Here is a 12,622-nt window from a genome sequence, read left to right on the forward strand (position 1 = left end):
ATGATTACATGATGTGTACTTAGAATTATTTCATAAAGTCATTCCATGTGGATTCCATGTGGAATCCTTATGGAATCCATATGGAGTCCATATGAATTCCACCCTTAAAATGGTATAGAACATATAGAATAGAGTATGGATTCCATGTGGAAAAAGTATGGAATCCATCCCCCATTCCATGGAATCCATCCCCCATTCTATGGAATCCATCCCCCACTCCATGGAATCCATCCCCCATTCCATGGAATCCATCCCCCATTCTATGGAATCCATCCCCCACTCCATGGAATCCATCTGGAATTTGTGCAGTCCACCCCCCATTCCATCCATTCCATATGGATTAACCCGGGGAGGGTAAAGTACTGGTGCAAACAACCAAACTAGGAATTTATGACTATATACGCAACAGGCGGGAAGGGGTGGGAAGGCAATGCCCACCAATTGCCTGTGGGAAGTTGTTTGGCCAGCTCCAAAACTAAACAAAATCACTAAGCGGAGCGTCGTGGAAACTAGTCTATCGATACCTCGATAGCTGTATTTGCCACAGGAACCTACGCACACCCCTTCAAATATGTCTCAATGCTCCCATGCCTATGGAAACAGTCTTCCGCCAGCTTCATTTTCGTAAGCCATGATCCAATTTGTAAGCAGTGACCCTCAGTAAAAACGAAAGTCAGGTCAAGTCATCCACTCCTCACAATATGGTCGTGTGAAGTCACATTGGTAAGGTTGAAGTCATGTGGCCCTCAGGTACATGTTTGCTAGGATTTTATGGCCTGACTGAAGTCAAGTAATAGTCAAGTACATGCTGTGTTGTAGTCTAGTCCTAGTCTATTCCTCATCTGAATCACTATCATCTGTATCATTACCTTCATCCCCTTTTCCAGACTCAACTGCACTTAACATTGCCAAACCTGGGTGCTTCCTCAACACATAAATATTTTTAGATGCCTCAGCACTCCATATTCCAACAAGATCTAGAATTTGGCTTGCCTCAATGACCTTCAGAGTAGTAGGGCTTTCCCATTTCCCTCGTATTTGAGTTCTCAGAACTGGTTGCACATCAATAAGTGGAGTATATACCACCAGAATATAAGTCTTGTTTGTCAGTTCCACCTTGTAGAATGAATTTGCTTCACCAAAAGTGTGATTCAATATATTTGGAGTGTTTGACCCAGGTGGGGTGCTTGTAGTGGAACTAGCTTGGGCATGGGTATTTTTAGCCTACAAAAGAAATGTGAATACTGGCCAGATGTTTTGTGAATTCACTCACCTCAAACCACTTCTGACATGCGGGTCGATGAGTTATCTACCCGAGAAGTACTCAGACAGCTACCCAAAATTCGTCCATTGGCCAATCTTAATTTGCCATATCTCTCCTTTGCCACAAATTTTTCCTTGACATTGGCCTCCTTTAACCATGCATTAATGGCATCAAGTTCACAAATGACTTGCTCATTCTGGCCTTCTCTCTTTGTAATTTTGCGCTTCTGAATCAAATTTCTGTCATTCTTTTTCATTTCTTTTGAGGCATTTGCATTGATATCAAGTGCAGGGAGATAAAGCAAGAGAATCTTGACTAGCTCTCGCTCAAATATAATGTTCGCCAGATTAGCAAATGGAGCCTTTTTTGAATGGATTTTGTGGCCCATCTCACCAATACTTCGCTCCACCGTAGCCTGGGATCCTAGTCGGATTGATCCATTCCATTTTATATGGGTGGGAACATGAATCAGTTGAAAGATGCACAAACACATGCGTGAGATTTTTTCTGGATCTCCATCGACATAGAGCTTCTCAAAGCCTGTAAGAAATTTGATTATAAGGCTTCGAAGCCCTTCCAGCTCCTTTTCTGTTCGTTCTGAAATAGTCATTGCAAATTCCACAGCTTCTGCAAAAAGCGAAAAATTTTGCAAAACTAGTGAATTGAATCCTAGTTCAATTCCAATTGGAATGATGTACCAGTGGAGAAGTGCCATCCACTCGTATACTTTATATTGACTCTGGCACTTCAAATGAGGATCACGGATTGGGCCACAGAAAGAAGGTGGGAGAGATACCATAGCCTTTGCTACAAGAGATCCAAATGCCCGTGCTTTATTAGCTGGCAAATGGATGATTTCTGTCTCTGAGCTGGATATTGTCCAAATATCCCATATAAAGGCTGTACCATTCTCGTAGAAGAGATGAAAAGGATCTAAAGGGAAATAAGTTGGGTGCAAGAAAGCCCTACTGGCTGCACATAATGGTAGCCGTGATACTCCTGTGGACTTTGTAATCACTGCTCTGGCAGTCTTTGATGTGGCAGCAAACAATTTCTTAATTATCTCCCAGTATGATTGTGCTGTTCTCATTGGGAGATTTGCAAGGTCATATGCTTCTGGCCTATCTGGATTGTACTTCATATTTTCAGGAGGTGAAATTGGATAATACTGAGATTTTGCTCCCTTTGCAAGACTGGAATGTGCTCACTGCTCCTCGGACCATGGTAAATCGACCCCCATAAATTGCTGAATGGCCTGCCATCCCATTTAATTTGGCTGAGCCAAGCATATCACCAAGTGCCATCACTATGTATGCATGATTGACAAAATATGAAGAATCAACTGCATCCCACATCCAGATCCCTTCACTTGACATTGCCATTTCTTCAAATAAAGGTCGGATAAAGGATTCAATATCTCCTGGGGAATTTGGGCCTGGAGTTGCAAGATTGATGATTATGTGCTCAGTTTTATAACGTAATGTGGCAGGAAGATTCAGAATTATGAGGATAAGAAGCCAAGTGTTGGAATGCTTCTTCATTGTTAGTTGAGCTCCATCAGTTGATAGTGCAAGTGCAATATCCCTCAGAAATTTAAAAAGACCCATCTGTTGATGCTGGATAATATGGAGCTGTGAATTTCCATAATCAGAGAATTTCTGCATTGCAGATCCAACAAGATGAAGGGCCTGCTTCAAATGAGAATCACGTTGACGTAAACGCCTAGAGGTATCTGCATTTGCATATAATGCCCTAATAGTTGCCATCACCGGAAGAATTTGTACTTGTGCTCGTGGCATTTTAGTGCCTGGTTTCCTGCCTTCCTTGTAGTTAGTGATGAGCAGGGGTAACCCTGGGGTCAACTCAGGCTGACCCTGACCCTTACCCTCCAAAACCCTTGACCCTTGGCTGGGGTCAAGGGTTTTGGAGGGTAAGGGTAAGGGTATCTCAGGGGTTGGAGGGTAAGAAACCCCAGCAGGGTTTGAACAAGGGTTTGGAGCAAATGACTGCTCAAGCTTTATAGATAGTAAATAAATAGCAAGATGCCTGTGAAATACACATCATTCAAGTATATTTATGACAGTACACATGGTTTTTAGTAAATTATTGATGAAATATGAGGAATTCAGTGTATCTGAACAATACTAAGTGTTGCAAAGGTAGTGAGGTCTCTTTGGATGATATTTTATCTGATTCAATGTGATTTAAAATCATTTTATCTGGAGCACTTACCTTGATATTAGAGAAATGAAACCCCTAAAAAAACCCCTGACCCTTCAGAAGGGTCAAGGGTTTGTTGAGGGTCACAAAATCCTTACCCTGACCCTTACCCTCCTGACCCTTACCCCTGACCCTTGGAGGGTTGACAAACCCTTGCACATCACTACTTGTAGTGTGCCATTCCACATGGTTCCTTTGCTTGACTGAAAGTATATGGACATTTATCCAAGTCTTTGTATTCGCCAGTATAAGCAATGCAACTTTTTGGACACATGTCCACTTTCTTTGGATAAAACCCAGTAAGCCTTTGTGAAAGCTTCTTAACTTGGTGGAGTGACAGAATTTCAGTGTCTAGATTGGACTGCAGGACAGTTGCATGATATTTGTACCCTTTTACTGTCCCATTTGATTTCTTCCATGCAACATAATGCTCAAGTGATGCTTTCTCAGACAGAGAAAGGTCATTAATTTTCGGAGCTAAGTTGGAATCTGTAGGTGGAACTGGAGGAACAGTATAATCACCAAGTAATTCAGCACACAGATCTTCCAACTGTTTTGGAAGTGTAGGATGAACAACTATAGGTGTCAGCCCTTGCTCAGTTTCAGAGTCAGAGCCACTGCTAGAATTAGAAGTGCCACTGCTAGTATCAGAATCTTCAGCATCTCCCATATCTGAGCCATCATTCCAAGTCTCAGTTCATAGAAAATCAAAGTCCTCCTCTGAGAATTCAGAGTCACTAGTAGAACAAGAATCAGAGCCCAAGGATAGAGAATCAGGCTGGTTATGCATAAGATCAAGCTCTAATTGATCCAAATTATGAGCCTGATCTTCAATCTGATCAGATGATTCAGATGATTCAATCTCTGATCCAGAATTGTCTGTGTCAAGTATTTTTGCAATTATTTGAATAATCCAAGAAGGAAAAGTGTATTAGGATGGTCTCACCAGTATTCTCATTTTTTCCTTCATAAAGCTTCAAAGCTGCTGTGGTTTTATTGATGCAGTCCTCAAGATGTTTGCTATCTTGGGAGATTGAAGACACAAGAGCATGTCGATCACACTGCAAGTGGTTTTCGATTGTCTGGATTGTTTTCTTTTGTGAGGGATAGCATGCTGAGCAATAGCACTGATAAGACATTGGTGCAAGAAACTTGCAGTGGAAGTGGGGTGGAAGAACAGATAGCAGTTGCACGAGCTGGGGTTTCCCGATAAAGAAGCTGTGTTATGTAAGCACATGACAAATCGAACTCTGAACTTCACTTTCTCTATTTCCTGTGTCGGGGCGTGCGTATGGATGCCTATGAGTTTTCCTTCCCCAATTCACAAATCCCGAATGGCCATTCATGTCCAAGCCCCAACCCCTCTTTGTTTCTTTCTCCTTTACTTCAACCAAGCCCCAGACCTCTTCCTGTTCCACAACCTGTCCACGTCGAAAACTTGTCGCTTTCTGACCTGCTGAAGAACCGTGAAGTCCTCGAAATGTTCAATAGCTGGAAGGAGGCTTGTAAGCAGGTACTGAAGGCTCAAGAGTACAAGTGCGAACTTCATGGTCAGAATTCTCGATTGGAGAAAGAGGTGCTGCAGTTGCAGGGAGAACTTCAAGTTCTGCGAACAGGCCTCCGGTGAGTTTTAAGTTCTTGAAATCTGATTCAGACTTGAAATTCCTCATAGATTCAGTCCCCACATCATTTCCGAAACTCAAAGTGACTCCATTTCACCAAGCGATTCCGTGTCCCAAATTGGGAGCGGATCGAACGCTGTCCAACACGCTGTCAGTCAACCATCGATTCGGCCACCACACTATAGTCACAAGGTTCTCTGGATGCTCGAAGACTGTCAAAAGGACTCGCACAATGTTGTTACCGAGTCGAACAAATCACGCCCGGCCATGGAAAAAGCAATATGACATGAAGACGGCACGCTAATCAATGGGGGGGAGTGGTGCACAATCAAGGCGAATGCAAGAGCGATTGCAAATCGTGATCTACTGCCTCTCCCCATTCCACGCGACACACCAATTTTGATGAAGAAGAAGACCAAGACCTTCTTCACTAAGTATCACCTCAAGCAGTGGACTGACACGGTCCACAAACTCAAAGAACAAGAGCCTTTACTGGCTCTTTGTGCCGCTCATTGGAAAGCTGAACATGTATTGAATACCATTTTGACAGGAATCACGGAATCAAACCAGAATGCTACCATGAGAAGAGACAACGCTTCCGATTTGGACGACCCAGCTGTTTCCCTGCCCAATCCATCGTCAAAGACCAATACCTCTAGCTCCAAGCACCGCCTTTCGAATCCATCTCCGACGAAGCCAAAGAAGAAAAAGAAGACAGGGAAAGAGAAGGACATTAAGGGTAGCGAAAAAGGTACATCCGTTGTTCGCTTTTACACAGGCTGTACTACTTATGTCATCATTATAGCTTCACCACCTTCAATAACTATCGACGACGACGCCATTAACCGACAGCTGAATCTATCAACAGAAAACCCAGGGACTGCTGCCGCTGCAACCGAACCCCAAGATAAACCAAGTCCCCCCCTTGATTTGGCGATTCCTGCCATTCCCTTGACACCGGAACGCATTGACATCGACCTTATCAATGTCAATCCGTCATACTCTTCATTAAAAGGTAAAGTCTTTTTTAAATCTTGTTTGATACATGTTGAATATTTTTCTAGATGAATTTTCAGGCAGTCATCACACTAATACTGTCGCTGTCGAACTTCTCACAGCATTTGAGGCTGACCCCGATTTTCAGTCGGGTGAACCGACTCAAGATACGCTATCGTTTCTTGATCACATCGAAACCACTGACCCGAACTCACCTAATTTTTCAGAAGATGATTTATATGGAAGCTGGGGCCACTATCAATTCACCGCTGGCAGCCAGATGATTTCCACAGTTCTTACCTCCTGGAAATCGGTCAGAAACACTTCGGTAGCACAGCAATTGCTTGCGGTGGCTCTGAAAACATCCAAAGTCGCGCAGCATGTATGTTTTGAACAGGCCATCAAACCCAAATCATTTCTTAGTGACGTCTACATCGAATTACTCGTCGACAAGCTCTTGGATCTGTGGAAGGATGCAGGAGGGGTACGTTTTTCTCACTGACTCAATTTTCTACATGAACTAACTTTTTTCCAGAGCATTTCAAAAGGGAAGGGCACGAACAAAGACAGCGCTCTTGGCACCACTCTACCCACATCCGACATCATCCAGATGCAGGCCCCTTCGACCCAACACGCCGAACCTGAAGACATGCTCGTCGATGCCACGGCGTCCAGTTCTGGTGAATCGAGTGAATCAGCAGTCAAAACCGCTTCCATGGATGTTCAAAAAATACTTCAAGTAAGTTTTATTTCATTTTTCACTATGTATAAACTCTCAAATGAACTCGTCTATTAGGCCCTCCAGAAAGACGAGTTGAAGGCATGGATCAATGACCACAATATCAGTACACCCACTAGTGGCTACCACTTTATTTCTATAACCTAGACCCAAGCCTAGAGGCCATATCTATAATGCTTAGGATTTTTTGAAAGGCATTTCAAATGTAGGCCTGGGTATTTCATAGTGAATTTTCCATAGATACCCAGCGCATTTTCTGCAAAATTTTAAATGCAGCCCTGGATATTTCATTGCAATTTTTCAATAGATACCCTGGGCATTTCATTGTGATTTTTCAATAGATACCCTGGGCATTTCATTGCAATTTTTCAAATGTATCCCTGGGTATTTCATTGTGATTTTTCAAATGTATCCCTGGATATTTCATTGCAAAATTTCAATGGATACCTGGTGCATTTCATTGCGATTTTTCAATAGATACCCTGGGCATTTCATTGCGATTTTTCAAATGTATCCCTGGATATTTCATTGCAAAATTTCAATGGATACCTGGCGCATTTCATTGGGATTTTTCAATAGATACCCTCAGCATTTCATTGCAATTTTTCAAATGTATCCCTTGGTATTTCATTGTGATTTTTCAATAGATACCCTGGGCATTTCATTGCGATTTTTCAACTGTATCCCTTGGTATTTCATTGCAATTTTTCAAATGTATCCCTGGGTATTTCATTGTGATTTTTCAATAGATACCCTGGGTATTTCATTGCAATTTTTCAAAGGTAGCCCTGGGCATTTCATTGCGATTTTTGAAATGGAGCCCTGGGCATTTCATTGCGATTTTTCAAATGGATTCCTGGGTATTTCATTGCGATTTTTCAATAGATACCCTTGGCATTTCATTGCGATTTTTCAAATGTATCCCTGGGTATTTCATTGCAAAATTTCAAATGTAGCCCCAGGCATTTCATGGCAATTTTTCAAAGGGAGCCCTGGGCATTTCATTGTGATTTTTCAAATGTATCCCACATGTCAGGGTCCATGCAATGGGCTTCCCTGGAGGGTGGTCACATGACCAATTACCAAAATGGTCAAAAACGAAAGTTGTAGCCCTACACTGTAGCTTCCTGAATCAGTTTGAATTATGTTCTGAAGTGCTCCTGTTGTGGAGATATGAGGTAAAGGAATTTCAAAAGTGTTGCATTTTTTTTTTTTTTTGTGTTTTTCTCTATGAAAACAAAACCAAATAACATGATTTCAGTATATTCAGAAAGCTAAAAGAAAGGGCTACAATTATTGTATCGTGGGAAAAATGACCAAAAAAGGAAGGTGCATCCCGTACTACTTATAAGAATCAGATATAGACTACCAAGTTTACTGATAGACTACAAAAAAGTCGGACTTAGACTACACAGTTTACTGATACACTATAAAAGACTACAAAAGTCGAACTTAGACTACAAAAGCGTGGACTTAGACTACATAGTANGGGTNAGAGTCAAAAAGTTATCTTGACTACAAAGTTAGTAGTGTGCCCTTTTTCATTAAAAAAGTTTGTAGTGTCCGCTTTTTGAGACTACAAAAGTTGTAGTGTTGCGCTTTTTCATTAAAAAAGTTTGTAGTGACCGCTTTTTGAGACTACAAAAGTTGTAGTGTTGCGCTTTTTCATTAGAAAAGTTTGTAGTGTTGCGCTTTTTCATTGGAAAAGTTTGTAGTGTCCGCTTTTTCATTAGAAAAGTTTGTAGTGTCCGCTTTTTGAGACTACAAAAGTTTGTAGTGTTGCGCTTTTTCATTAGAAGAGTTTGTAGTGTCTGCCTTTTCATTTAAAAAAGTTTGTAGTTGACATGTAGTTTATGGTGTCCTTGGCCCTATCTATGTTATGGGGATGAGGTTGAAGGATTGCCATCATATTGCCAGTGCTGCAGCATTAGTATTTGACATCATGCACAAGTTGGCTTTCACATTAGGAAAGGCCATTCTATGTCTTTCATATTGATACCTACTGTCCTATCTCAAGACATAATTGTAAGCTCATATGGGGATATGGCTGAAGGATTGACATGACTTTACATATTGATATTGCCACATCATCAGTTCCTCACATCATGCCCAAGTTGGCTTTCAAGCTGGAGAAGGCTATTCATGTTGATATCTACTCAATACATGGTCAAATTACAACATGACCTGTCTTCAAGACACCTCAAAGGATGAATCAGCCCATCATCCTACAGCCCTCAAAGACCTGTATCAAAGTTGACTATGTTTGGGACAGGCCAGTAGTTATCAATGTGAAAGCAGACAGCATGAAATGCAAACTTGGTCATGATGTCAAAAACTGGTCATGTCATGTCAATGAGCTTACAATTATGTCTTCAGATAGGACAGTAGGTATCAATATGAAAGACATGGAATGGCCTTTCCTAATGTGAAAGACAACTTGTGCATGATGTCAAATACTAATGCTGCAGCACTGGCGATATGATGGCAATCCTTCAACCTCATCCCCATGACATAGATAGGGCCAAGGACACCATAAACTACATGTCAACTACAAACTTTTTTAAATGAAAAAGCAGACACTACAAACTCTTCTAATAAAAAAGTGCACACTACAAACTTTTGTAGTCTCAAAAAGCGGACACTACAAACTTTTCTAATGAAAAAGCGCAACACTACAAACTTTTGTAGTCTGAAAAAGCGGACACTACAAACTTTTCCAATGAAAAAGCGCAACACTACAACTTTTGTAGTCTCAAAAAGCGGACACTACAAACTTTTTTAATGAAAAAGGGCACACTACAAACTTTGTAGTCAAGATAACCTTTTGACTCTAACCCTAACTATGTAGTCTAAGTCCACACTTTTGTAGTCTAAGTTCGACTTTTGTAGTCTTTTGTAGGGTATTAGTAAACTTTGTAGTCTAATTTCAACTTTTGTAGTCTTTTATAGTGTATCAGTAAACTGTGTAGTCTAAGTCCGACTTTTTTGTAGTCTATCAGTAAACTTGGTAGTCTATATCTGATTCTTATAAGTAGTACGGGATGCACCTTCCTTTTTTGGTCATTTTTCCCACGATACAATAATTGTAGCCCTTTCTTTTAGCTTTCTGAATATACTGAAATCACGTTATTTGGTTTTGTTTTCATAGAGAAAAACACAAAAAAAAAAAAAAAAACCCAACACTTTTGAAATTCCTTTACCTCATATCTCCACAACAGGAGCACTTCAGACCATAATTCAAACAGATTCGGGAAGCTACAGTGTAGGGCTACAACTTTCGTTTTTTGACCATTTTTGGTAATTGGTCATGTGACCACCCTCCAGGGAAGCCCATTGCATGGACCCTGACATGTGGGATACATTTGAAAAATCACAATGAAATGCCCAGGGCTACATTTGAAATTTTGCAATGAAATACCCAGGGTATCTATTGAAAAATCACAATGAAATACCCAGGGATACATTTGAAAAATCACAATGAAATGCCCAGGGTATCTATTGAAAAATCGCAATGAAATACCAAGGGTATCTATTGAAAAATCGCAATGAAATATCCAGGGCTGCATTTGAAATTTTGCAGAAAATGCGCTGGGTATCTATGGAAAATTCACTATGAAATACCCAGGCCTACATTTGAAATACCTTTCAAAAAATCCTAAGCATTATAGATATGGCCTCTAGGCTTAAGTCTAAGTTATAGAAATGACCCTCTAGGCTTAAGTCTAGCTTATAGATAAAAGTGGTAGCCACCAGTCGTACACCCTCTGGCACATGCACAAAAGATGGTTAGTTCACCCTGTAGTTTTATTTGTGCTACTCCTTATTGCCTATTCGCACTAGATTTGATTACACTCATTGTTGGAGATAGTGTGCACGAAAAACCATCATCCGCAGACATCAAGCAGATTGTCGAAGCGGTAGGTTCTAGTACTTATGTGATCTTGTAATATTTTAATGTTCTGTCAACAGCGTAAAGGGCGAAAGGGAGCGACAAAGGCATCCACATCCAAAGCCTGATGTCATATGAAGACGCCGCTCGAGGTTTACAATCAGATTCATACTGCAAGTCATTGATTCAAGCTAGAATAGAAGGGTATATATATAATTTATGATTTTGACATTTACATGACTTCGATTTGATGCTGAGATGACTCTTACCTGAGAGAAATACATGACCAACACATATCAGTTGTGTGACTTGAGCATGACTGGAACAAGACTACTACTAACTACACAACTATAGCATAACGCTTGTCTGACTTTGTTTGACTACAAAAGGACTACGAAGTCGTGACTACATGACTAACCATTGACCCTCAGATGAGGGCGACTAGACTAAGTAAAGACTACTACATGACTGTATTGTGCATATATTTGGCATCACCATACAACTTCACACAACTTCATGAAGTCGACTTGAAGTCAAAAATTTTGTAAAATTTACTGTTTTTAGTCATGTCTTACATTTTCGGGCACTGGCGTGACTACTATATGACCAACACCCGACCAACCATTTTTACTGAGAGTGACCCCAGAAACTCCGTGCACCTACATCAATATATCAAAATACTGGACCCTGAGTATACTTTTTCACAATAATTTGACAATAATCAGTGGGATGCTTGAGGATGTTTTCTATGATGTAGATCTTATTAAATTACATAGACCATCAATAGCCATTATTTCTCTAAGGTATCAATAACTGGCAGGAGGTTTACCAAATTTTTACATGAGTTATTTCGTGGGTGCCACCATCTAAAAAATGTGTTGCTCGCCAACTTGAATTTCGTCCTGCTTCCAGCCCTGTGTTGCTCTATCAGATTGGGAAACACGAGATGCGGGTACCCACTGAAGTTAACACCCCTTCCATTTGGTCTTGAGTCCCACCTCATCAACAACATCCTTCAACAACCTCTATATGCCTTACTCTTGGCATACAAGGAATGTGGCATGCCCAGCTCCAAGTCCTTCCTGCCCACCATGTCTCAGAGCACCACCACAAAACCTAGTGTCACGAACGCGCATGACAACGACTGCAAAACACTGAAAACGTGCAGTCAAACTGTTGAAAACTTGAAGGACAGATTCCACTCAAAAGCAAATCTTCAATGCGTGATGTTTTCCATCATCTGGGGCGGCGTTGGGATAATGTGTTATCAGCATTCAACATTGTCGGAAGTGCGTGTGCCCGAACGAGACGAACAGTTCAATGTGTTGTGTGGAAGATTTTGAATTGTATTCACCACTGTTACGAGCGTGGAGTGCGACCGAGGTGGCAGTTTAAATTCACCATTGACAATATTATGAAGGGTGGGTAGGAACTTGAAGGTGATTTGTTAGACAGTAAAAAGAGATGAAATTGGTTGGAAATTGGAGTAATTAAGGGAATATCAAGTTATGATGATAGGTTTATGAGCGGGATATCAGGTTAGAGTCACTCAGCGCTACACATCTCTCTTTTTCTCCCAACAAACATTGTTGAGAATCCCAGGCCATGTCCCTTCAAGAAGACAACAGTTATTTTACATACGTGACATAGTATTTGGAAAGTCGCCTCAGTTCGTCTTCCTTTGAAACTCATTCAGCTGGGTCAAGTAGTGCAATTGCGAGGCTAAACTAGATTTTATCAACTGTACATCGACTTTAAGGACCTGTCACTGTTCTTCTTCTAGAGGCGTTTCCGAGTCTTTGGCCCTGTGGGCTGTCAGCGCATGCCCAACCACTTGGTCGATCATAAACGACTCACTTTGTGATAGCTTATGGAAATATCTGTTATCCATT

General features: G+C 41.0%; 3 protein-coding genes across 3 annotated transcripts; 1 reads left to right on the top strand and 2 right to left on the bottom strand.

Moving 5' to 3' along the window:
- Positions 1-831: 831 nt before the first annotated feature.
- LACBIDRAFT_299510 (uncharacterized protein) lies at positions 832-2,405 on the bottom strand (the record flags this gene model as incomplete). Its single annotated transcript, XM_001890781.1, has 3 exons — positions 832-1,224; positions 1,274-1,285; positions 1,386-2,405. 3 exons carry the CDS (start codon positions 2,403-2,405, stop codon positions 832-834), a joined length of 1,425 nt encoding a protein of 474 aa, XP_001890816.1.
- A 1,242-nt stretch (positions 2,406-3,647) lies between these two features.
- LACBIDRAFT_299512 (uncharacterized protein) lies at positions 3,648-4,154 on the bottom strand (the record flags this gene model as incomplete). The annotated part of the gene is made up of 1 exon (XM_001890782.1): positions 3,648-4,154. One exon carries the CDS (start codon positions 4,152-4,154, stop codon positions 3,648-3,650), a length of 507 nt encoding a protein of 168 aa, XP_001890817.1.
- An 810-nt stretch (positions 4,155-4,964) lies between these two features.
- On the top strand, positions 4,965-6,988 carry LACBIDRAFT_335876 (uncharacterized protein; the record flags this gene model as incomplete). Its single annotated transcript, XM_001890780.1, has 8 exons — positions 4,965-5,107; positions 5,157-5,256; positions 5,425-5,857; positions 5,912-6,121; positions 6,171-6,415; positions 6,500-6,586; positions 6,638-6,841; positions 6,899-6,988. 8 exons carry the CDS (start codon positions 4,965-4,967, stop codon positions 6,986-6,988), a joined length of 1,512 nt encoding a protein of 503 aa, XP_001890815.1.
- Between the last annotated feature and the right edge of the window lie 5,634 nt (positions 6,989-12,622).

The sequence above is a fragment of the Laccaria bicolor genome, genomic scaffold, assembly GCF_000143565.1.
Source record: "Laccaria bicolor S238N-H82 LACBIscaffold_173 genomic scaffold, whole genome shotgun sequence".
Lineage (NCBI taxonomy): Eukaryota > Fungi > Basidiomycota > Agaricomycetes > Agaricales > Hydnangiaceae > Laccaria > Laccaria bicolor.